The following is a 24,288-nucleotide window of genomic DNA, read 5'->3' on the forward strand; positions in this document are numbered from 1 at the left end:
TCGGGAAGCCGGCTAGGAGCTGAACATGGTCACATATGGACCGTGAATGCGCATACATAGGTCCATGACTCTATAGCTTTGTTGACTAGCTTGGGCAATGTTCGTCATCTGTCCTCGTGACTGAACCTTTTGAAAACTATACCTTGGGAGCAACAGAGTCAACACTCTAGCTAATTGGCTGGTACTTGTGGAAGAAATCGCACAAGGATTGGCAAAATAAACGATGCGATATTCCACGCTCAGGTACGCACAATTCAGCCAATGCCTTCATAGAATGGCATAATTTCATCAGCTCTATACGCCTAGTCAACTCTTGGCGGAGAGTCTAGAGAAGCGAGGTACATATTGCGGTTGGGGGCGAAACTGTTACGTGAAAAAGTCCTCGCTTAGACATAAAGTGCCTTGAATTTCCCCGATTTAGGTTTTCCTGCCTTTGCATTAATCATGCAACTATTTGTGATAGGATCGAAAGAATTCAGCAGTGGATACTCGGTACTCGGTGCACGATGTGCAATTTCCGATCGACGAGGGAAAGGTGGCGTGGGTCGGCCCACGAACGCACGCACGAGCACGAAAGATCTTATCTTTTTCTTTTTATTGAATTTCTGTTAAGCGCCAGTGGAGAGGGCTCGGGGATGATCCAATTGAATCTCCACAACCCCTGCAGAATAGAGTACTTGACTGGTTGGCTTCCAGCTAGTCCGTAAAAATACGAAACCCGACTTCGGTGCTTGTTTACTATAAGGGCAATGATTCCCTACTGTTTCACGTGTAGTGCAACCTGATCAACTTTGGACTTCTAAAGTCAACCATTATGGGTGTTCGCCCTTTAATCCGCAGAGCACGTATCGTGTTCCGCCGGCTGTCAACCGAAGACAATGAAAATGACTCCTTCGCACAACAGAACACGATCGGTGATCGTAAAGATGGCACTCGGAGTCCCACCAGTTCTGTGGCACTCGAGGAGATACCGGATGGGAGTGCGCAGCATGGTGTTCAAGACGTCGAGGCCGTGACCATGACCTGGTCGAGAGGTACATTGATCGCAGTCTTCATCAAGTATGTTTCCCTGTATTATTTTGTGCCGCGTATCCGATACCATTGACAAATGTTCGGGCATACGCTAATATCAGGGCCCCAATAGCATCTGGTTCCTTTATTTCGCGAATGCATTTCAATCTACAATTACCGTTACTCTGAATCCCTATGTGACAAGTTCATTCAAAGCACACTCGCTATCCGCGGTTCCCACAGCTCTGGGTGATGTCTTTGCAGCTGCCACCTACCTACCTGTCGCAAAAATGATGGATGTATGGGGTCGAGCGGAAGGGTTTCTTTTGATGGTTATATGTTTAACCATCGGCTTGGTTCTCATGGCTACCTGCAATACCTTTGAGATCTACTGCGCCGCCAACGTGAGTTCTAACGATGACATGGTGTTTATTACGGATGCTGACGGGCATATAAGGTCTTCTACTATACCGGTTTCTACGGTATGGAATACGCAATAGACGTTATGACAGCTGACGTCTCAACACTGAGAAACCGTGCTTTCGCGTATGCGTTCACTTCCTCCCCATACATTATCACGGCATTTGCGGGACCCAAGGTGGCGGACGAATTCTACTACAAGATTTCTTGGAAATGGGGCTTTGGCTGCTGGGCAATCGTCGTTCCTGTAGTGGCGGCCCCGCTATACATTATGCTGAAGTACAACCTGCACAAGGCGGAGAAAGAAGGCTACCGGATCAAGAGACCAAGTGGCCGCACGGTATTCGAAAGCATCCAGCATTGGACTGTCGAGTTTGATCGTAAGTTCTCTACTTGTCGATTCCTATCCTCTACGTGAGATCGCAAATTCTAATGAGAGTACTAGTCTTTGGAGTCTTCCTGTTCACTGCTGGTCTTGTGTTATTTGAGCTTCCCTTCGACCTCGCCCATTACGCCCCCGATGAGTGGGCTTCTGGCTACATTATTGCCATGCTTGTCGTCGGGTTCTGCACACTTTTCTTCTTCGCTATTTGGGAGAGGTGGTTGGCTCCAGTGCCTCTTTTCGAATGGCGACTTCTTACCAACCGCACTATTATCGGTGCAGTACTCCTGGACGCAACCTATCAGCTGTCGAACTATTGCTGGAGCTACTACTTCACGTCCTGGCTGCAAGTCAACAATAACCTTTCCATTACCACTTCCAACTATATCGTCAATATCTTCGACATGGTCTCTGGTGTGCTGTTACTAGCCACTGGTTGGCTAATCCGGAGAATTGGCCGCTACAAGTGGACTTTGTATATTGCAATTCCGCTCTATATGTTGGCACAGGGCTTAATGATATACTTCCGCCAGCCTAATGTAAATGTTGGCTACCAGGTGATGTGCCAAATCTTCCTCGCTATCGGTGGTGCAACATTCATCCTTGTTGAGCAGCTTGCTATCCTGGCGGCTGTCGACCACCAACATGTCGCTACAGCACTCGCCGTGCTAAATGTGGTTGGCACTATTGGCGATAGTGCGGGTCTTACCATCAGTACCGTCATCTGGCAAAACACATACCTGAAAGCCCTTCTTCGATACCTCCCGGAATCGGAATTATCAAATTTGAACAACATTTACGAGGATCTCGTCACGCAACTGAGCTATCCAGTCGGATCCGCCACTCGGTTTGCTATTCAAAAGGCCTACGCCTATGCCGAACTTCGACTACTTTCTGTCGGGACTGGCATTATAGTTCTGGCGATTCCTTGGACATTCTTGATGCAGGATATCAATCTGAAGAAAAAGCGGCAGGTCAGGGGTACGGTCTTTTAGAACTTGTATAGATAATAATTTTACGCGACCCTGAATGATACCCACCACCTTTTGCTATAGTAGTCGGGAACAAATAAATCCCGTGAACAATTAAACGGCCTCAGCCTTGAAAAGTTCCACATGTGGGCTCCGACCGCGTGCACGAGAGAGAAATAAATGACGCGGCGGATCCCCTCCCTACCAATAAACATGTCGCGTCCAAGGTTCTCAGTAAGTTTCGGATCAGATAACTCAAAACTCTCCGATCGTGGCCCAAAGCGGTTAGCGGCGGTCCGTGGCAGGGGCGGTTAAGCAAAATTCCGATGATCGGTTGCTGATCGTATCCGAGGTCGGATGATGGTTCGGGGTTTTTCGCAGGACCAGAAATTAACGTGAGAGCTACCGAGTACTATAAGTGGATGCCTCGTTAGCACTGGGAGTACCCCACTACCCAAACATTATCAATCGCTCGGTCTCGCCTCGACCGCAGTTCAGACACAATGCCATGTGACCACAGCGACCGTGCGGTTCGAATGACACCTGATTTAAATCCTTCCATGGCTTTCCCGTCGCGATGGATCAGACAGAGACAAAAGAGCGGAGGGACTCGGGATCTCACGACATCACATCTCCGGAGAAACTCGTCTACCAATACCAGGGCAGCGTGGAGGTTGTTAGGGCCGGAACCCTCGCAGCGCTGGTGGAAAATCTGACGCACCACGACAAGCTCGACGGTGCCTTCAACCGGGTATTCCTCGCCACTTATAAGTATTTTACCGCTGCAGCAGAGCTTATTGAGCTCCTCATCGATCGATTCGACTGCTCGCCTCCAAAATTAAACGCCACCGAGACGACAGAATGGACGACTCAGATAAAGCCGCTGATACGATTGCGTGTGATAAATGTTCTGAAGCAATGGCTCGAGCATTTCTGGTCTGAGCCAAAAGACATTGATACAGATCGAAATTTGCGAATACTGCAGTCATTCGCCAAGCGCGCCACGGATGCCACCGAGGCAAGCGCCGTACAACAACTTCTCACAGTCATTCAGCGCCGACTTGCGGGTCTCGAGTGCCACAAAAGATCGCTATCATCAATATCCAATCCACCAAAACCTATTCTACCACGCAAATTAAACAAGCTCCAATTCCTCAAAATCGATGCAACGGAAATTGCGCGGCAGCTGACTATCATGGAAGCACATATGTTCGGCAAAGTACAACGAGATGAATTGCTAAACAAAAACTGGCAAATGAAGGACAGCTCCAATACGCCCGAGCTAGCTCCAAACATCAGAGCCTTGATTCGGTATTCCAATCAGCTCTCTAATTGGGTCGGCACCCTAATACTCGCAGAATCGGATGTCAAAAAGCGGACCCAAGTGATAGGGCATTTGGTCAATGTGGCCAACGTACGTTGTAATCTCTAGCCTGACCCTTGTAATTATTCCAATATGCTAATTTTCTATTCCAGACATGTCATCAACTCCGTAATTACTCAGCGGTAATCTCTATCCTGGCAGGCATGGAAAGCGCACCCATCTACCGGCTTGCCCGCACGTGGGCAATGGTTACCGAACGTAGTTGCAATACACTAAGGCCCCTGCAAGCTATGACATGCAGCGCACACAATTACCAGGCCTACCGTGACACGTTACGGGTTGCAATGGCACCGTGCGTGCCTTTCCTTGGTCAGTTCTCTCGTGAACCGTTGAAATTGCCGATTATTAACCATTCAACAGGATTGTTCTTGAAAGACTTGACATTCATCGAAGATGGAAACCCAGCCATGACGCCGGAAGGGCTCATCAATTTCCAAAAATATACTATGCTAGCGTCAACCATCCATGAGATTCAGCGTTTAAAAGAAGCCCCTTACTCGTTACGACCCGTGCCTGAGTTGCAGGAATATCTTGCAACTCAGTTGCAATCCGCTGTTGATTTACAAAACATGTGGGACAAAAGTTGTCAGCTGGAAGCTCGAGGCCGGGATCTTGGAAATAGACCCCGGGATTTATATACCCCCACAGGAGGCATGTTCGCGTCTATGGTAGTCGCGTGCATGGTCCTGGATGATTGATATGTTAATACAAAATTTAATTCAGTGTTCTTCGTTTTGAATTCAAACTGAAGTTAGTCCACGTTCTCTTCGCTTGGACACTCAGCCCTCGGACAACGATTAACCCAAACGCTTTTTCTAAACTGAAGGAACGAAGAGATTCCAAGGGAAGCAGAACAATATAAGCAATAAGAATCATAACTATCAGCTTGACAGGATGAATATGGCCACCTTCTAGCTACTGCTCTGGCAGATGAGCGTACTCGAGAGTTTCGCATGGACGAAGTTGCTTTTGTACTTTTTTTCGGTGGAGACATGTGAAATTGCAACACACAACAGATTAGGAATGATTCCCGGCTTGAAATGCAATTGCGGTGAACATAGGCCCCTCTTGGCCATAATCCATTGCGTCATGGCTCGGTGTTGACTGTCGATCTTATTCTTCAGAAGGAGGTAGCAGCAGACCCTCCACGGGCTGATTTATATATCTCGGGATACACAGACACAGAAGAAACTCCGGTGCTCGGACGTTATGGGAACGATCAAGCATCAGACGGGCCTTACCTCTATACACTTTAGAGTTTTCCATGCCAAATATTCAAAAGATCGACGGTACTTTTGCATGTCCCCGAAATATGAAGAGTGGAATCCGATATACATAGACGTGTATCTGGCGCTGAAATAAAAACTCAGATCTAATAAGCCATCGGATATAGTGCGAAAGTGATGTTGATTGAGCTCCGATGGAATATCTCTTGTATAAAATGTCAGCATTCACCGGATCACCCCCGCGGGTGGATAATCAGCCCTAATCGAGGCGCTAGGCATCACAATGCGCTGCTACCAAGTGTTTCGGTTTTTCCTCTTTATAACAGCATCACTCGGCAGCCCAGTGCCTTCATACACATCCAAAGAAGCCCAGGATGTCCCAGATATATTTAACAGACTATCCAACACATCCGCAAGTCATGCTCCCTTTAGCACGGAAATATACCAAAAGCTATCTGAGCTCGAAGCCAAGATATCAGAAATAGCAACAGGCAAAATCAAGCCCGTCTCAACAATCGGAGAAGGCCTCTCGGTCCTCGCCTCAATTCCACACAACAACCAAACAATTCTCCAGAATGCCATCGACACAGTATCCCTAGGTCTAGTCCCAACAACCATCCTCGACATAATAGACGGCATAACAAACCACGAAATAAACTCTATAGCCAACAACAACACAAAAACCCCTAGTCCACGAATCCACCCAACAAGATCCTTCGGGGACGCACCCTACGACATCCCCGAAGACACCCTCCGCAGCGCAATTTACATCCCGACAACGTTCTCCTACGGCAAGAACAGCAAAATACCCGTCCTGCTAGTCCCCGGGACCGCCGACCCAGCCGGCAGCACCTACTACTTCAACTACGCGAAGCTCTTCGCCGCAAACCCCCACACAGACCCAGTATGGGTCAACATCCCAGACACCTCGCTAGGCGACATCCAAAGCAACGCCGAGTACGTCGCCTACGCGATAAACTACATCTCCGGACTCTCGGAGCGTTCCATCGGGGTACTGAGCTGGTCACAAGGCAGCGTAGACGTGCAATGGGCGCTGAAATACTGGCCGTCGACACGGGCCGCGGTCAGCGATTTCATGGCTGTCAGTGGTGATTTCCACGGGACGCTTGTTGCGACGCTGTGCGTGCTCGCGGAGCCGTTTTGTACGCCCGCCGTGCAGCAGCAGGGGTATGATGCGCGGTTTATTCGGGCTCTGCGGGGTGGGGATGGGGATTCGGCGTTTGTGCCGACGACCAGCGTGTACTCTGGGCATGACGCCATTGTGCAACCGCAGAGTGGGGGGTGGGCTTCTGCGGTGTTGGCGGATGTGCGTGGGGTGGGCGTGTCGAATGTGCAGGTGCAGGTTGCTTGTGCGGGGCGTGCTGCTGGCGGTTTGTATTCGCATTCGTCTTTGTTGCTTAATCCGTTGGCGTATGCTTTGTTTGTTGATGCTTTGGTTCATGATGGGCCGGGGAAGTTGGAGAGGATTGATCTTGATGCTGTTTGTGGTGAGTCGCTTGCGCCTGGTTTGGATGTGGATGACTTTTTGGGCATGGAGGCTGTGTCGGATGTGGTTGGGGTGCTTGATGTGTTGTTGTATGGGTATAGTGGGAGTGAGGAGCCGCCGCTTAGGGACTATGTTCACTAGGCGAGATTGCTATATACTAGGTGGTGGGTTGGGTGAAGGTGATGGGCGGATTAGGGTTGTTCAAGGCAACGCTAGATTCCGTATTCACTCTAGGGGAAATCTATAAGTCCGTACCGGACAGGGCACTATAATACATGTACAAGGCCAAATGCTTCCATTGGTTATTATTGTGTGGATCTCTAGAGCGAAACTCCAAGTCCGTAGAGATCATCACGGCAACAAAAGCGCAGCAGGAAACCCCCCAACCCCCCAACCCCCCTTCCCCCCGACACCAGCCGGCAAATGGCGACATGACAATGAGTATGAATAAGAAATCAAAAAACAAAAACAAAGTGGATATAAGACCCGGCAAGCAGACTGAAGGATGTGCCGCAAACTAACCTTGGAAATCGCAGTTCATCGTAATTCGGGACTCCATTGCATGGCCAGCACCGACACCCGGAAATGGACATCACGGCACGGGGTATGTGACAAAGGCATGGCATGCTATGGAGCAACTCGTATGGGAGTCATCAAATTTTGGTCAAAGGAAAATCATAAATGGAAAGCCGGCATTTACGTAGGCTTTTCACATCCAATCCGACCTAAGAGAGCCTTCCGATCACTCGGATCGAAAGGAACACGACCACGGCCGCGCGCCCGCACCGAGGCAGTGCCGTTGGACCGCCGACGACCCAAGCCCGGGGCGTTTCCGGTCTCGAGTGCGTCGGTAGGGGCACCGTCTCTGGCAGTCAAGTGCGCTGGGACGTGAGATGTGGGCTGGTCTTCAACTTCCGCTTCGTCTTCCTCGTCACTGCGGGTGTCTTCGGCGTTACCGCCGCAAATCACACCGTAAGCAACACGGACAATCATGCTGAACCATAAAATAGACAGTCCCTCAAGGAACAACAGGAATGATAAGAAAATCCACTTGAGCGCGGGGTTGAAGCAGATGGGGTTGTCCAAACTGAAGTATGGAGCAAACATGTACGCGAAGGCATTCGGTGCCTCTGTTGAGATGAACTCGCTTGTCGAACCGGTGTAGCAGCCATAGGTAAGTTGGCGGGGAAGATCATAATAAACGGACCAGCACACCATGGGGTAGATGATGTGTCGGGTAATTAACCATGTACCCATGAAGAGGCCAAAGCCAACATTGCACGCTGTTTCAAACTTGGAGTATTTGAGGATCTTCGCAAACTGTGGAGGTATTAGTAGCTGTTCAGTGCTTGACGAATAGTACTTGACGAACCGGTAACAAGAAGTCCACAATATCCATGAGACATAGCACTACATTGGACACATTGTACATAGCGTAGATGTAGGCAGAGCTCAGGAGAACAGAGGTAATAATGTGGTGGGAAAGCATCTGAACATGGTCCTTCCGTCTCTCTTCCACGTGGATCACGAAGATCTGCTGCACGAGGAATGCCAGTTCAACGAGAAGATACCACTTCATCAAGCCCGACAAAGGACGGGCGGGCCACTGCGACCACATGGCGGCGAAATCGCCCCAGTAGTATGACGTCTTCCAGAGATACTGTAAGGTCGAACCAGCGGTTAGTTATATATTCCCGGGTAGGTATCTCGGGCAGAACGCACCAATCCAACTCCCCAGATGAACGAATAGTACATAGCTTGCCAGCCCTGCTCAGCGATGCGAACCGACTGTTTGCGCTTCAAACCACAGGCGCGGGCCAATGGTTGCATGCACCATTCAATGGCGATAGCGCGGATACCGGTAAGTGCGATAGCCGCACTGATGACGAAGTAAACATCGTCCCAGCCCTGGACGTAGGAGTCCGAGGATTCGTTGTAATAGGACAATTGGAAGAATGGCTGGGTATATGGGCGGAGTGAAGGGTAGAGGTTATGAAGAGCCAGCAACATAGACAGAGTGGTCAACGAGATGCCTGTAGAGAAGCAATTAGTGTTAGCGGTACTCGTATTAGATTTCGCATGTGCTGGGATTTAATTAAAAGCGCAGCGACTCTGTGCAGCTTTGATTTCCTTCATTTTCATGTAAGTTCAAAAACCGGGGTGTTTCTTCATACCGATCTGGTTGGTGACCACCCATTCACGGAACGTGGTCTCCTTGGCCGGTCGTAAACCACTAGGAGAGGAAACGTAGGCATTGCGTCCCTTCAGCTCTGATATTTGTTTCGACGGCACAATTGTGTCTGCCATGGTGGAGAGAGCACCAATAGTGTGGAGGAGATTCGAAATTCCACCGAGGGAGAAGAGGGCCGGGAGTCGGGGGAGTCGGGGAGTCGAGAACGGGGAATCAAGCCAAAATGATCAATGCTGAAATAGATGTGGGACCTGCCTCATCTAAGCCCTTATTTACTTCTTGACTTGACTCGTTCAACCAGGAACAGGAAAAGCAACAGCTTGCGAGTGTAAGAAAATGTTTTTTGTAGGAGAGGGAATAGAGGGGGAACGTGGTGATTTCGTTTCATCTCTTCACGATCATCCACTCACCGCCTCGTTAAATGTTGAGTGTCGAGATTGTTGATTGGATGGAAGTGCATGCACGTAAATTGTCGAGCTGAGATTGGAATGAGATTTGGAGATTTGATTTTTGTTGCATTCTGGGAGTATAGATGTTGGTGTCAACAGTTTACCATTTGCGGTCTATTTATTGACACTTGGCAGGGGAGATGAGAAATGGGATAATGACATCTACATATACGCTGTACGATTATATTAGATACGGAGTACAGATATTCATTCTAATCCCTCTGTAACGTGTCGCACAAAATCATTGGCATTGACTCCCAATTGAGCCAAATCAATTCCACCATGTCCGGCCATCGCCCGCGACATAGCCCTAGCAACTTCTTCCTCCTCCCATATATTGTTGAGGATCTGCTCCCCACCTTCTCCAGGCCCTTGAGTGGGGTTCTCGGAAGCCACCATAGTCCGCCAATACAAATCGTCGCGATTCTTCAAAGTCGAATCCCGTACCACCGCATTGCGGGTAACGCTCGCGGCATGGAGTTTCGAGTTTGCGCCCATGAGCGTTTGCACGGCCATCGACACTGCCTCGTCAATCTGCTCGACGGTCGAGGGCGGCTTGAAAAAGAACCGGTTAGTCGCGGAGAGCCAGAGCACAACCGAGCAGATCACATCGCAGATTACAAAGGCCAGCGGGCGCAGGAGCGTAATATGGTTGTAGATGCCGGAGGGCGGTGTTTGGCCCGCGCGCACAGAGCGTGGCGCACTTTGGACCGCGTCGTAGGTGGCCATAATGTAGATGTCGATGGCTGCGAGGACAAGTCCGGCGAGGGTGAACTTGATGCGCCAGCGGGAAGCCTCGCGCCCTGCGATGGGCGCGGATGTGGCCACACCTAGGAGCAGCAGGTGCGCCAAGTGTGGTAACAACACGTGGAATGGGAGGTAGTAGAGGAGGTATGTGTATAGGTTGTCAAAGGAACAGTATTGACACGAGACCAAGGCGTCGGGGCCATAGGTCAGGTATACCTTGCGGGCACCCAGAGAGGTGAACTTGGACTGGAGGAGGTTGTCGGCTTCAGTGAGGAAGTTATCTGGCCGAAGCCGGGCGAGACGGTTGAAGATGACATCGGTAGGGGTGTTTAGACGAGAGCGAGTCTGAGAGAATATATTGGGTTCGGGCGCGTGTGGGTTGAAAGGTAGGCTTAGGAGTAGGAAGAAGACGATGCCACCGAATAATATGTTCAGCGCTCGACCGGGCGCAGCAGGCAGAGGACGCGGCGGTGGCCGACTCGCGATGGATACGCGCAGGCTTCGATAGGCGGTGATTAAGCGTGGAAGTATGATTGGGGCGAAAAATATGAGGACTGATTTAACGCTATTCACGGTCAGAATGGATTGCGGAGGATGTGGGGAGCTTCAAGACTTACGTTCCCCAGGAGATTGCGATTGGAGCCATATTTGCTAGGATATGGACCTTACTTCATCGGAATCTCTAACAGGTTGAGTCGAGATTCGATGAAAGAAAGGTGTAAGAGTGTTCGAATGTCCAACGTAGCTTCATTGAAGTCGGGGCCAAACGTCAACGTGGGTCCCGTCCTTTCTACTCCGTAGACATTGCCCTCTCAACCTACACTTCTTCTACTCCATACTCTTCTAATTTTGGAATATTTACCCTTCAAATCTACCATTGTTATCTACACATCCTACGAATGCTGCATAAAAAAAGATGTCTCAATTAAATCAATTAAACACGAGCAAGCCGAAGCAAAAGACCAGGGGTAATAAAACAGCGCCGAATGCGCCCATCGCAATAACGCAGGATTTCTGATTCAATCAGCACGAGTCTTCCTTTCCTTCCAAACGCCGTCCTCCCGTCCTCGATCAGGTTGACCAGTCAACCAGCTTAAACCATATGGCCCGAGTACAGAGCAGGGTGGTGTGCGAGGTCGGGAGGACGGATCTCCGCAGAGTCACGAGAGTACTTGGAGGAAGCGGCATCGTTCTCCTCAACGAGTGTCGGGCTTATGGGCTTGGAGATCTTTAGTGGGAACCGGCCGGTGAGACGCTTGGTGGCACGCTTGACGGGGTTCTGGCGAGAATAGGTGGGCAGGGTTTCCTCGCGCTTCACGCTCAAATGAAGGGTGCGGTGGCTGCTAGTCCGGCTCATTGCCTTTTGCGGTGCGACGGCGCCGTCTACCCGCACCTGGCGGGCACTGACGCCCGTCTCGGGGTCGCTGAAGATGTAACTCTGTTGGGAAAATGGGTCAGCATTGGGTCAAGGATACATTGGGGGTTTCATCTCGATACTTACTGCCAGGACGTTCACCACGCTGACTATCATTGCCAGGACGCCGGCGGAGATGATGATTCTCCAGAAAGTCAGGCCAATGTTCTCCTGGGTCATGGCCTTGGTGTTCAGGTTGCCCAGTGTCGAAACTCCCAGGATCATCATGATCCCACCGAGAGAGTAGAAGCTAGATTCTTGTCCGAACATCGGCCAGTGGTGGTCGAAATAGCTTTGGAGTATTGGGAGCTCCGAGATGATCATGAAGACTGCCAACGTTAGCATTTATATCACAAACACGGAAGGAAGATTATACTTACGGCTGACCAGAGCCACCACGGCGTGGGTCACGGCCTCGAAGAAAAAGAAGCTGTTCAGCATGTCGATCTTTGCCAGAAGTACTGCACAAGCAGCTATAAGGTCCATGAAAGTGATAATGTTGAGAACGCGAATGACGTTCAGGATCACGTACCCTGGACCGGCCAGGGATTCACGCAAATGAGTCATCATAACTGAGGCACAGCCTGCTGCACTTGTTAAGGATGGTAGATACTCGATGTCGAGGGTGTATAGGGAAGTGTCTGCTAGCAGACTTGGGGGAAAGGTTGATATTAAAAGAGGGAAGAAAGCGACTGTCCAGCAGAAAGCTTGATATTCCAAGAAAGAATAGAACAATGCAATATAACGAGATCAACTCGAGGACAAGAAAAGAAGGATGAAACACAAAGACAAAAGAAACGGATGAATGGGGGCGACAATGGAGAAACACCTGGAAGAATGGCTATTGAGGTGTAGCGGCCTAGACGTATACTCCCAACAAAGGCGATGGTATTTTTTCTATGAATAGACTTGAAACGTCTGCATGAACCACATAAATGGTGCGCATCTAATTAGAGTCCTGGTCAAAGAGATCGGCAGGGTTCTCTTTACCCCATCTCTGCAGTGGGAGAGATCCTGCGGGAGTTCATTGGTGCGATTCAGGCAATAAACAGGGACCCTTAGGCGCAAGATCGGGGTTGTAACCAGAATAAGTCTAGTTATTTACGCCTCTATCATTGGGATCTCAACTAGGGCTCGGTGTAACCAAATGACTGGTGGTTAGTAGAGGATATTCGACTATGCTGAAACTAGTTGGCGGCTACAAGTCGCCCTTCTTTCCCCTGTATTCCCCGCGTTTTGTTTTGTTTTGTACCTGAAAGACCGGATGTCTCCCTGTATCTCGAATGTTCTAGGATATGTAGTAACATGCCTCTCTAGGCGTTAAGGGGAAACGAGGCAAGGAACTCCGTCTCATCTTACTGAGTGACCACGAGGAGAAAGTGAGGCACAATCTGAGTCGGTGGAGGAGTATACTGGTCGTCTCAAACAAGCCTGATTACCTGTTGGGTATAGTTCAAAGGATTCATATCGTATGTGTATCAAGGTGAGTACAACATATGGTTGTTAGACAGGGACTTTTAGGCGAAGCGCCAGGGTGAAGTATAAAGCCAGAGTTGAAACAACGCAAGAATATAGCCCAATCATAGCCATCACATAGTCGCTGATCAAATTAGCCAATAGAAATAAAATAGTAAGAATTACTCCGATGGTAAACACGATAGTCAGTTAAGTGAAGGTATACTGAAAGATGAGTGGAACCCCCGTGATTCGCCGGAATCCAGCCGACCCCTCCAAACTTTTTTCTCTCACTCTCCAAACGTTTCGCGCTCACTACTCTCGGTACTCTTGGGATAATCGCACCATCACACAACATGACACGGGGTAACCAACGTGACAACGATCGGGCCAAGGCCCTGAAGAAGGCGGGCAATTCGGTTCGTCTTATCTCCCCCTTCTTTGTCCATACTGACCATTTCTACAGAAGAACAAGAATACCCAGACCGGTAGCGAATTCGCTAGGGCCAAGGAAGATGCCGCTGCCATCATGCGCGAGAAGCAGAGGAAGGGTGTGTATCCCTGAAGGCGCTAGACGCAAGCCCAATTCACATGAGACTGGTTTATTGATCGCTTCTCTTCTACAGCGGACGAGAAGAGAGCTGCCGAGGCAGCAGCAGGCGGGAAAAAATAACACGCCCCAATCCTTAGATCCAACCCGTCAGTCAATCTCATCTCCCTCCACCTTTTCCGCGATCGCCCGAAACGGACAACCCACCGAGCAGCATCGCAAAGTGTGCTACGAGTGAAGGACGGCGCTGGATTTATGGATAAGATCGGAACCATCCGCCTATGCCCATTTTCAAAAACCGGGGGCTGGGTGTCTAGCGAGGCGTTCATTTGAATCTCTTTGGCGTTTATCATATTTAGCCCAAGCATGTATACCACAGCGCTAACCGAACGAGGCAACGACACATGAGAAATATCATGGAGGTGCAATTTGGTGGTAATCGTAAACGCGTAAACACATACATCCATATCGTCCGGTTATGTATTTTGCCCTTGGTCTACAACCCAACATACTTTCGCCCGGGCCAGCCAGGTCTGCCATGACTTCTTCTGTCGACTATCTTGAACCATTTGGCAATCAGGAGGTCTGGCTGCTTGATCGCAGTGCAACAGAATGATATCTTTGATCACACTTTCAAGCCCAAACTGCCTCGATGCTTGGTCGACAAACGTCCAAAGGCTCTCGCCTTCCCATCCAACGTTAAGCGCAAACTTAACCACTCTCCCAAGAGCGTTGACTCGACTCTGTTGCTCTGGAACATTGCTCAGCATGTAGAGGGCGAAGCTCCAACCCGATATATCGCGTGGATTAGCCAAGCACCAATCAAGCACCCGTTCGACAACTGACTGCGCCGAATAGGTTTCCCATGTCGATTGCCCAAGTGTCTTCTCCGCTGTAGCAGCCAAAAGCACATCCAACTGTCGCATATAGCTGAAAGCATAATAGTTCTTGGGATGCAGCTCTCCAGCGCGGAGAATAAAATCTAATTCCGTCCGTTGCAGCTTAAGCAGGTCCTCAAGACCCCAATGCCGTCTTTGAAGCAGATGGACAACCACCCACAGCCGGTGATGCCAGAGCGTCGGCGACTTGGTATGTCGATGGAGTGGCGAGCATTGGTAGCTCGACATGAGCGTGAGTTCTGCTTTTAACAACTCTGCGGCAGAGGTCTGGTTTGAAATACCAGGGTAGGACATGGCCGCCTGCAGTAGGCGCTTGCGCCAGTTGCAGGCCGTGAGATGCTCGCAGTCAAAGAGGAGCATAATTTCTGTAATAGCCGAGTCTGCATTTCTAGACTGAGCGTTTGTGGAAAAGGTGGTTTGGAGGTCATCTTCGGACATAGGCATTAATCGGTCGAAGAAGAGCTGGCGCGCGACCGTGAAGGCCTGCACTAGTACCTTCTTAGTTATTCCCACTGAGCATCCATCTTGGATAAATGGAACGCCTAGGCTTGATGGAAGGATCTCGATCTCGAGGACTCGGTTGTCTCTAGATGAGAAGATGCGGACAAGTTCCTGGAATGCATCTTTCGGGTTGGACATTGGAGGGCTTGGTTGTTTGGCGAATATTGAAAGGTACAACCGTCAAGGCCTCATCATATTTTGTTTGATTGTAATATTTCTGTATTTTATTGTCTTGCCATGCTACAGGCAACGTGGCAGACAAGATGGTGTAGACCGTGATACTGTGAAGGCGGAAAGGCCGAGTCCGCTGTTATTTCCACCTTTCCACAACGTCATTCACACCTTCAACCACATCTATCTTGTTAGGACATCTCCAGTCTCATCCAGCAGAGCCACCAGACACTCACTTAGTCGGCCGACTGTGCCGCTCTCGCTTTCTTCCAGGCTCCCTTAGCCTGCGCCGTCGCATTCAACGCTTCATCCCGGTCTTGCCAGTCCCCGCTACAATGTTGTCCCTCGTCCTTACAGTCTTTTTCTTGCACGTCGCAATTTTCCTGGTCAATACGGTCGGCGCGAGTACCGTCGATGGTCTTGTATGTCTCCAATCCGCCCATTTCTGGCCTCGGAATAGTTTCCCAGCTCCGCCGCGCACCTACATTGTGATTCCACACGCTAACACCTAATCTCTTTGCAACACAGCTATGGCTCCTTTATCTAAAACTGCCGACATCAACCTCGCAGACTGCACGGAAGCAGCAGGAGCTGAAGCGCCAAGTCCTCGAGCAGAAACACGAAATGAACAGCACAAGCTCCCAGGATGAGTTTGCGAAGTGGGCGAAGGCTAGAAGACGACACGACAAGACTATGGAGGAATACGAAGCGCTGAGTACGTGTCACTACTACAAGACTACAGGAGACGTTGTTATATCTGTTGAGCAGACTGCTAACACTCTGGTTTCTAGACAAGACCCTCACCTCTGAAAAGTCCTCCTTCGACTGGACCGTCAAGATCGCCCGCTGGATCAGCACAAACGGATTGAAGATGTTCCTCCAGTTCTGGTACTCGAAAACGCCTGTTTTCCCGCTTCCCGAGGCTTGGTTCCCCTACTATGTTGAATGGATCGTGTCCTTCCCTCGCGCCCCGCTTGGATCCGTCAGCATCCAGGTATGGAGCAATGTCTGTGCGACTAGCATTGCGTTCGCCGCCGAGCTTGTAGGAGCACTGCTGGTGCAGGTGGCTGGCCAGAAGAAGGAACACAAGGAGGATGCGCCTGTCGGTGCTGAGGGCATCAAGGCCCAGTGAAAAAAAAAACCAAAAAACAAGAGCCTAGCTATGTGGCATGTAGAACGGCTGTATTATATATACGAAGTGAAATTCTACGATTTACTTATGAATATTGCATTTTAATCATTCATTTCAATTGCATTGGTATTTTAGAAACTGCTCGAATTGAAAAGCTGGCTATATAGAATGTTCATCAGATAATTTTAAATCGTTTATCGTCAACAACCCCTTGGGATCTCTGTGCTTGACTCTATGATTGGTATATCATCACGCGAACAAAAAAAAAACGAAGCCTATGGCAAGATATAAGAGTCCGGCCCCTGTGACAGGGCTTCTGCAATGAGACATAATCTCATCACCGCTTTGCCATAAGCTACAGACTCCTAAAAAGAAAAGATCAAGGAACTCCTCGCCTCAAGAATGAGCCCCATTGAGTTACCTCCATCGACTTCCGAGGAAGCAGACAGGAGGCAATCGCATGACTATCCGAACATGACGAAAGGCAACCCAATACAAGAAAAGGTGCTTTACCACCAATCCTTCCCCCCTCCAATACCCAGCACGCACCCCATTGTTTCCAGAGACATCGTGAAATGTAACCGTCGGGTGGCACGGGATACCGTGAGAGAATAGGGCGTAAGCCGCTATCGAATTGCTTTTATGGCGGCGCGTTTCCGCAGTGCCTGGCTTGATACTTTGGTTTGACCCAAAGTGCAGGGTGTCCGGGGACTTTCTCCCAAAGCGAGGTTGAAAAGGGAGCAAGGCTTCCTTTTGTGTGTGAGCTTTGAATGCGATTCTTTGAGCGAGGAGTTGGGAGAAGAAGAGGAAACGGAATCTTCGAGGCGAGGGTTTTATTTTTTCTCGCACGGGTCAGGTGATATATGCTAGGCTTAGTTGGGACTAGCGCGAGTGGCATCGGCTTAGGGCTATGTTCCGAAGGGCAATATATGAAGTAAAGTATCGAGCACAAACGCCGGGGAATTGATTATTTGCATGCTGCCATGAGAGAAAGAAAGGCACAGTTCTAGAGAGGGACAGAAATAATATCGGGTGAAAGCAAAGGTCGTATAAACCTGAGGCATCCCTATCAACCACTGCCATACTTTTACTTTCCACCTTCTTTGTGAGGGCCTATGCTACAAGGAAGCATGACTAAGCAAGGTGGATATCATACGTAACCATTCCATAGTAATAACATCATCTTTACCACCACTGAGCTTTTTCCGTAACAAATTGGTAGCATGTCCTGCTAAACCAGAGGTCCTTCTGGTTAGGCTCACCTTTCAGTTATTGAATTTCAAGTGTCCCTTTCGCCACTGGGTCGCCAGCGGCGAAGGGAATTCCAAAGCTCTATCACCTTTATCAACTAACTACCTACTTCCAGTTATCCCAACCAATTACCTTATCATTACAATTTCATCCTACATTAAACACAGTACTACTTTACCTGTGCCCAAGTTTCAACTGTCGAATTCCGACCATATTGTTACTACTGGGGGTAGACAATTTTTTTTCTGGCTATAAAGTCCTCCCAATTATAGGACCCGAGCCCTACTTTCTTTTAGGGTATAGATACTCGCGGTTATAGGAACCGAGCCCTACTTTCTCTTAGGGTCATAAGACCTATAATCCCTATTATTACCCACCTAAGTCCCCTATACTCTTCCCAGTCACTAATTAGGGTAATGTCCGATACCTCTTACTAAGAGATAGCTCTAGACCTATATCCTCGTCGGATACTAGCTTCTTATATACTTTAACGAATATAATAGTATAAGCGAAGAGCTTTAGACCCTAGAACTTAATTATAAGATCCTCTTTATTATATATACTTATAATATACCCTATCTACCTAAGGAGAACCCCTACCTAATAGATTGGCTACTTTGTAAGGAGCTTATAAGGGCGATAAAGGAGTTCTATATACTTATTATAAGGATACCTACCTATAACCCTTACTACTAATTTTAAGATAAGGACTGTCTATTATAGTTCTAGCTACTATAGATAAGTCCGATAATACTAATACCGGTCTTCCTATAGTCTAGAGATCTCCTAGCTGGCTTAAGCGATCTACTAAGTAAATATTTATAAGCCGGTAGTATAGGTATAGACTGTACCCTCCTACCTCTTAGTACTCTAAGTCCTATATAGTGTTACGATCGCTATGCTTGTTTGCTTGTTTGCTTGTTAGTGGCATTATTGCAAAGCGGTCAGCGGCTAGCTATATTACCTAGCTGCCTCCCACTTTGCAACTTGCTTCTTCTTTCCTTCTTCTTATCTTAGTTATCTTCGTCGGAATACACTCTTCTGTTGTATATGCACTCTTTCTTTATTGATCGACCTGGCACGTCACATAATAACTAAGATCCTTGCTACGCAGTCCTGTGGCAAGTAGTGGCACGCTTTCGCACACCGTACAGAAGTCTCATTGCGAGTACATTCTCGGTCGAAGCATCTTTTCTCTTTTGGACAGTCCGGTGACGCGGCAGACCTCAGGTTGCGAGCTAGAGACTAGACTGCTCCGGGACGATTAAGTAAGCTGTGCGCGAGAGACTTTTTCGGACCCTCCTACCCAGAACCCTGAATTCTTGAATCCACCTTTTTTTCTTCTTTCCACCACGCCCAGGCCAAAGGTTCCAGTGCAATTTTTCAACCTCGCTCCCTTCCCTCGATCCTTGTCAAAATGGATCAACAACAACTTCGCGCCGAACTTCGTACCGAACTTGGCGCAGAATTCGCCGTCACAATCGAGACCCTTCGCGGCGAAATCCGAGATCTTTAACAGACACTTCAACAACAAGCGCAGGTTCAACAACCACCTACTCCCCAAGCAAGACGTCCAAAGTCTTCGCTTCCAGATCCAGAGAAGTTTACCGGTCAGTCAGTTAAATACGACACGTGGGACGCCGCTATTCGTGCAAAACTCGCCATCGACGGACTAGCGATCGGAGATTCGACAGCCCAATTCTATTACGTCTATCTCAACCTCGCAAGCCAAGTTCAGGCAATGGTCCTACCCCAGCTCGCTATCGCACGTGATTCCGGCATACACGATTTCAATACAATTCTCGATCAACTCCGTCGCGTTTACGATAATCCTAATAAGACTCAAGAAGCCGAAGATCGTCTCCTTTCGATTAAGCAGGATACCGATTCGATCCCTGCTTATATCGCTAAGTTCGAGAGAGTTCTCTACGAAGCCAAAGGTCAAGACTGGCCCAACGTTATAAAGATCTCCGCTTTCCGCAAAGGCCTTAATAATTCACTCCGCAGTCGCCTTTCTTAACAACTGAATCTTCCACGTACTTACCCGGAATTTATCAAAATTGTCCAATAACTCACCGGATATTCTTTCTCGTCCACTCATTCAAACGCAACAAATTCTACGCACAATAATTCCAGCAACCACAACAACGGCGACCGTATGGATCTCGCTGTCGGCTCGCTAGCTATTGACTCGATCAACCCAGATCTAGTTGCTCTCGAAGCTGATGATGAAGATGATTTTGATTACGACGCTGCTATTGCTAGTCTAGCATCTAGGGACTAGATGGAATTTCGCGCGGGGGATATGTTACGATCGCTATGCTTGTTTGCTTGTTTGCTTGTTAGTGGCATTATTGCAAAGCGGTCAGCGGCTAGCTATATTACCTAGCTGCCTCCCACTTTGCAACTTGCTTCTTCTTTCCTTCTTCTTATCTTAGTTATCTTCGTCGGAATACACTCTTCTGTTGTATATGCACTCTTTCTTTATTGATCGACCTGGCACGTCACATATAGGACTCCTATCTAGATACCTTAGAGGGGCTGTAGCTTATCGCCCTATCTAGGGAAGAGTTAAGTTATATTATTAAGTAGGCTATTATATATTCTCGCTAGGCCTATAATATATAGGCGATAGTTAATAAGGTTATTACAGCTTACTATAAGGAAATCTAGGGACTAGTAGGCTGAGATAGCTAGGATACTATATATAGTTCTAGCTATTAGAAGATAGACGATATCGGCTACTTTACCCTAGATCTAATATTAGATACCTATATCTATACTATAAGGGGAAGTATATACTATACTAATATATATACTTTCCTAAATTAGCTCTAGGCCTTAGTCTCCTTAAAATCTAAGGAGGTTATCTAAGCTAACTTACCTTCCTACCTTTAGGAGACAGCTGTATAATAGTATACTATAGAGTTATTAGATAAAGAGTGTTAAGACTTAAGCGTACGCTTACTATAACTTGGCTGGTATACTATACTTAAGAAATACTTTAAGCTATATATAATAGAGGCAATCGCTAAAGTTATAGCTCCTACCTTAGTCTACTCTTAGCGCGATATCTATGTAGGGTATAGTATTATAGAATAGGCCTAGAATATACTTTATGATATATAAGCTATAGAAATTACTGGGACTATAATATTCCTATATCTGGTTTAGATATATATTAAGCTAACGCTCTAATATAATATATATAAACCTAACCTAGTGACTATAATCTTATAGTTTATAGTAGATCTAGATTTATATTATAGTTAGTGGTATAAGATATTATAATATACCTAGGCCTAGTAGTATCCGATATAGCCTTAATACTACCCTAGATACTAAGGTTAGGCCCCCCTATATAACCCTTATCTAGTATATAGCTATAGTACTAGGTATGGTTACCTAAGTCTAGGATACTAACTCCCTTTCTGCCCTTATGATATAATACTACTAGTAACTAACGCTTCCTAGCCTATATAGAATTGGGACTAGAATTATAACTAGAATTATAACTAATAATAGCTGTAGTAGAACTAGAAGACTCTATATATACTTCTACTAAGTGGCCCCTAGGTATAGCGCGCGCTATATATACTATAGTAGCGCTAATAGTAGTAGCTAAATAATTATACTAACTAAGTAGGTTAGCTATTACTAGCTAATAAGCTATAGAATTAAGTAGACTACTCTACTATAGGATACGCAGCGCGTTAACTATAGTAGAATCGTCCTATAGCTGTATATTAGGTTAATTATCCCTAGGAGGCTACCGCTAGGGAGTATATATAATTGGATACTAATCTTACCAATATTACTTTCTATAACGGTGACTATATATATAAGCCTCTAGGTATATATTATATAGAGGGGGAGGATACTAGTTATATAGAGTACCCCCCTAAGGAGGATCCGTAAGCCTACTAGTAAGCTCCCTCTTTCTAGGAGGAGTATAATAACTAGCTATATTATTCTATTTAGACTTCTCTAAAGCCCGTTTTGACCCGACCCGACCTGGCCCGGCCTGTGGCCGGGTTGGGCTACGGGCCTGACTTCTCGGCCCGTGGTCGGGTCGCGGGCCCAGCCTATGGGCCCGCGCGGGCTTTTAGGCCCCCGTTCGGGCCTAAATCTAAGGTAAATAAGACAAATAGGCCCCTACTGCACAGATATACAAGTAATGCATCCTTGCCTATAATAATGCGTATTGTAATTATTGCAGGACTCGGCAAAATTTTTAGTAAAATTTTTAGGAGAAAGTAAACTTAATGCATTTTCCTAGTATAGCTGGAAATCATTATCTACCCTACTCTTACACTTTCTCCGAGAGGCCCAGAATAGCGTATCTGTATCTGGTAACGCTAGCTTATCTATCTCTATACTACTAATTCTATCTCCGTCCTAGCCCCTGTCCCCCCTACTACCGCCATCACCGTCGCTACCACCACCATCACTATCACTATCACTACTACTACCACCATCACTACCATTACTATCACTATCACCACCACTATTATCACTGTCACTATCACTACTATTACCATTACTATCACCACTACTATTACTATCACTATTACTATTACTACTACCCCCACAAATTTCACCCTCCTTATTATTGCTAATTAGATCAAGCTCAGCGGTATTATCAATAGGGCTATCGGCCTCCTCCCTTATAGCCTTAATCTCCGTAGAATTGAAGTACTACTAGAGATCCTATATCTTAGCTTCCTAAATACTAAATCTAGTTATATAGTGATATAGTATAAGGTCCTTAATGGTTTTAGACTTCATATAACCGCGGCGATAATAGTAAATATCTTATATAGTATTAAAGAGCCGCTTAATACCAGTACTGGTTACTAGAATTAAGAGAATATTATAGGTAAGTAATATAATCGCAGGGAAACGAGATTTGTTCTCCCGCTAAAACTATAAAGGCTTAATATCAACTATATCTAATAGTAGGGGGTTAGTATAGTAATAGATATAACTAGGTTATATATATACCGCTGTCAAGGTACTAGGTCAGCTTATTACTAGTTAGTTTTACCGATTTCTAGCCTCCTTTTAGGAGATTAGTTAGCTAAGAGGTACCCGGCCTAGTAGCTAGTATTTTAGCTAATCTCCTATTTACTATTAGATATTCTTAGTAGGGGGCTAGCATTTCTTAGAAGGCCTTCCTATACTCACAGTACTAGTAGGCCTCCTATTATTATATTTAGAAGAATTGAGATTAACTGTTAGGAGCTAGTATTATCCTAACTATATAAATGTTTCCCTAAAGGCTGGTTATCTATATATAGTATTCTTTAAGCTTTTTGCGATTAGCCTTAAGTATCTTAAGTATCTCTGACTTCTATAGAACATACTTCTACTAAAGTAGGGTAGCTACCTGGTTGAAGTAGTTAAAGAGGGTATTATAAAGCTTAAAGATAAGATAGGTAGTTATATCCTTTATCTTTAAGAGTTCTATTATAAAGTTATAGAAAGGCTAAGTGATTTACAGAAGGTAGTTAATTTAATACCACTCCTTATTACTAAGTTATATCTCGGTATAGTGAAACTTAGAATAGAACTTATAAAAGAAGCGGTATAATCTCTTTACCTACCGAAGTATTAAGAATATTAAGTTCTACTGGGTTAATATATCCTAAATTAGAATAAGTTTCTGCCCCTCCTCCTAGTCCCTAAGAAAGGTATCCTAGTGCTAGGGGCTAGTATAGATATAGATAGCTAGGAAGCGGACCTTATTTAGTATATATAAGATCTTCTATATCCTATACCTACTATTTTTCCTTACTAGCTATAATTTCTCCTAGTCCTACTTTATCTTAAGGAACTGATTTTTAGGTATTACCTTTAAGTAACTAAGGAGCTGGCCTAGAGAAAGTTAGATAATATAGGTAAGGTAGGGTACTTAGAATATCTGTGTGCCACTAGGGAGTACTATCTAAGTAGCCTTAATTAGGGTTATATTATTAGATATATTATTAGTTGTGATTCTAAATACCTAGTCTTTAATCTAGTGCTTATCTAGTATTTTAAGAAGGATAGTACTTAGATATTTCCCTATATATAGCCTATAAAGTGGCTTAAACCTAAGTAAAACCTCCTGGTATACCTAGCTACTATTAATAAAGTAGCTAGTAATTACTATAAATACCTAGTTATATAGAGAAGTCTAGTAATCTAAGGTAACTAAGATTTTTATATCCTTTAGTAGTATATAGAGTACTATAGATAGGCCCTATCTAATAGCCTTTTATAGGTAATAGCGAATGGTATTAGTAGAGGGTACCTTTAGGAAGGATGGTATAGAGTAGGTAATCTAGAAGAGCTTCTAAAATACTAGGCTTTCGACTATATGAAATAGAACTCGGTATCCTATAATAAATTAGAGAAGACTCTCTTACTAGAGGTCTTATAAAAAGGGAGTATCTTAGGCCTAGAAATCTAGGTCTAGGTATATAAGTAAGTTTTTAAGATAGGAATATAGGCTCTAGTAATATACTATACTTTAAAGAAATTAGGCTATTACTCCCCTTCCTCTCCTCCCTCCCTCTTAGGCCTTCCAGTAGGCCTATATTTTAGAGTATCTTATTATTATTAATATACTATTATAGCTACCCT

General features: G+C 46.5%; 10 protein-coding genes across 10 annotated transcripts; 6 read left to right on the top strand and 4 right to left on the bottom strand.

Moving 5' to 3' along the window:
- Positions 1-814: 814 nt before the first annotated feature.
- N7518_007408 (uncharacterized protein) lies at positions 815-2,808 on the top strand (the record flags this gene model as incomplete). Its single annotated transcript, XM_057188335.1, has 4 exons — positions 815-1,059; positions 1,145-1,415; positions 1,469-1,811; positions 1,877-2,808. 4 exons carry the CDS (start codon positions 815-817, stop codon positions 2,806-2,808), a joined length of 1,791 nt encoding a protein of 596 aa, XP_057040038.1.
- A 553-nt stretch (positions 2,809-3,361) lies between these two features.
- N7518_007409 (Ras-GEF domain-containing protein) lies at positions 3,362-4,866 on the top strand (the record flags this gene model as incomplete). Its single annotated transcript, XM_057188336.1, has 2 exons — positions 3,362-4,198; positions 4,261-4,866. 2 exons carry the CDS (start codon positions 3,362-3,364, stop codon positions 4,864-4,866), a joined length of 1,443 nt encoding a protein of 480 aa, XP_057040039.1.
- An 811-nt stretch (positions 4,867-5,677) lies between these two features.
- Positions 5,678-7,042, top strand: N7518_007410 (uncharacterized protein; the record flags this gene model as incomplete). The annotated part of the gene is made up of 1 exon (XM_057188337.1): positions 5,678-7,042. The coding sequence occupies one exon, from the start codon at positions 5,678-5,680 to the stop codon at positions 7,040-7,042; it is 1,365 nt and encodes a 454-aa protein (XP_057040040.1).
- Positions 7,043-7,597: 555 nt separating this feature from the next.
- N7518_007411 (uncharacterized protein) lies at positions 7,598-9,208 on the bottom strand (the record flags this gene model as incomplete). The annotated part of the gene is made up of 4 exons (XM_057188338.1): positions 7,598-8,221; positions 8,274-8,561; positions 8,624-8,934; positions 9,076-9,208. The coding sequence occupies 4 exons, from the start codon at positions 9,206-9,208 to the stop codon at positions 7,598-7,600; spliced, it is 1,356 nt and encodes a 451-aa protein (XP_057040041.1).
- Positions 9,209-9,748: 540 nt separating this feature from the next.
- N7518_007412 (uncharacterized protein) lies at positions 9,749-10,934 on the bottom strand (the record flags this gene model as incomplete). Its single annotated transcript, XM_057188339.1, has 2 exons — positions 9,749-10,853; positions 10,906-10,934. 2 exons carry the CDS (start codon positions 10,932-10,934, stop codon positions 9,749-9,751), a joined length of 1,134 nt encoding a protein of 377 aa, XP_057040042.1.
- A 447-nt stretch (positions 10,935-11,381) lies between these two features.
- N7518_007413 (uncharacterized protein) lies at positions 11,382-12,272 on the bottom strand (the record flags this gene model as incomplete). The annotated part of the gene is made up of 3 exons (XM_057188340.1): positions 11,382-11,726; positions 11,790-12,031; positions 12,083-12,272. 3 exons carry the CDS (start codon positions 12,270-12,272, stop codon positions 11,382-11,384), a joined length of 777 nt encoding a protein of 258 aa, XP_057040043.1.
- Positions 12,273-13,513: 1,241 nt separating this feature from the next.
- On the top strand, positions 13,514-13,830 carry N7518_007414 (4F5 domain protein; the record flags this gene model as incomplete). The annotated part of the gene is made up of 3 exons (XM_057188341.1): positions 13,514-13,576; positions 13,624-13,708; positions 13,784-13,830. The coding sequence occupies 3 exons, from the start codon at positions 13,514-13,516 to the stop codon at positions 13,828-13,830; spliced, it is 195 nt and encodes a 64-aa protein (XP_057040044.1).
- A 353-nt stretch (positions 13,831-14,183) lies between these two features.
- Positions 14,184-15,245, bottom strand: N7518_007415 (uncharacterized protein; the record flags this gene model as incomplete). Its single annotated transcript, XM_057188342.1, has 1 exon — positions 14,184-15,245. One exon carries the CDS (start codon positions 15,243-15,245, stop codon positions 14,184-14,186), a length of 1,062 nt encoding a protein of 353 aa, XP_057040045.1.
- Positions 15,246-15,613: 368 nt separating this feature from the next.
- Positions 15,614-16,410, top strand: N7518_007416 (guided entry of tail-anchored proteins factor 1; the record flags this gene model as incomplete). The annotated part of the gene is made up of 3 exons (XM_057188343.1): positions 15,614-15,700; positions 15,807-15,993; positions 16,070-16,410. The coding sequence occupies 3 exons, from the start codon at positions 15,614-15,616 to the stop codon at positions 16,408-16,410; spliced, it is 615 nt and encodes a 204-aa protein (XP_057040046.1).
- A 5,448-nt stretch (positions 16,411-21,858) lies between these two features.
- Positions 21,859-22,284, top strand: N7518_007417 (uncharacterized protein; the record flags this gene model as incomplete). Its single annotated transcript, XM_057188344.1, has 2 exons — positions 21,859-21,898; positions 22,064-22,284. 2 exons carry the CDS (start codon positions 21,859-21,861, stop codon positions 22,282-22,284), a joined length of 261 nt encoding a protein of 86 aa, XP_057040047.1.
- Between the last annotated feature and the right edge of the window lie 2,004 nt (positions 22,285-24,288).

The sequence above is a fragment of the Penicillium psychrosexuale genome, assembly GCF_028828465.1.
Source record: "Penicillium psychrosexuale strain IBT 29551 chromosome Unknown utg000004l, whole genome shotgun sequence".
In the NCBI taxonomy this organism is placed as follows: domain Eukaryota; kingdom Fungi; phylum Ascomycota; class Eurotiomycetes; order Eurotiales; family Aspergillaceae; genus Penicillium; species Penicillium psychrosexuale.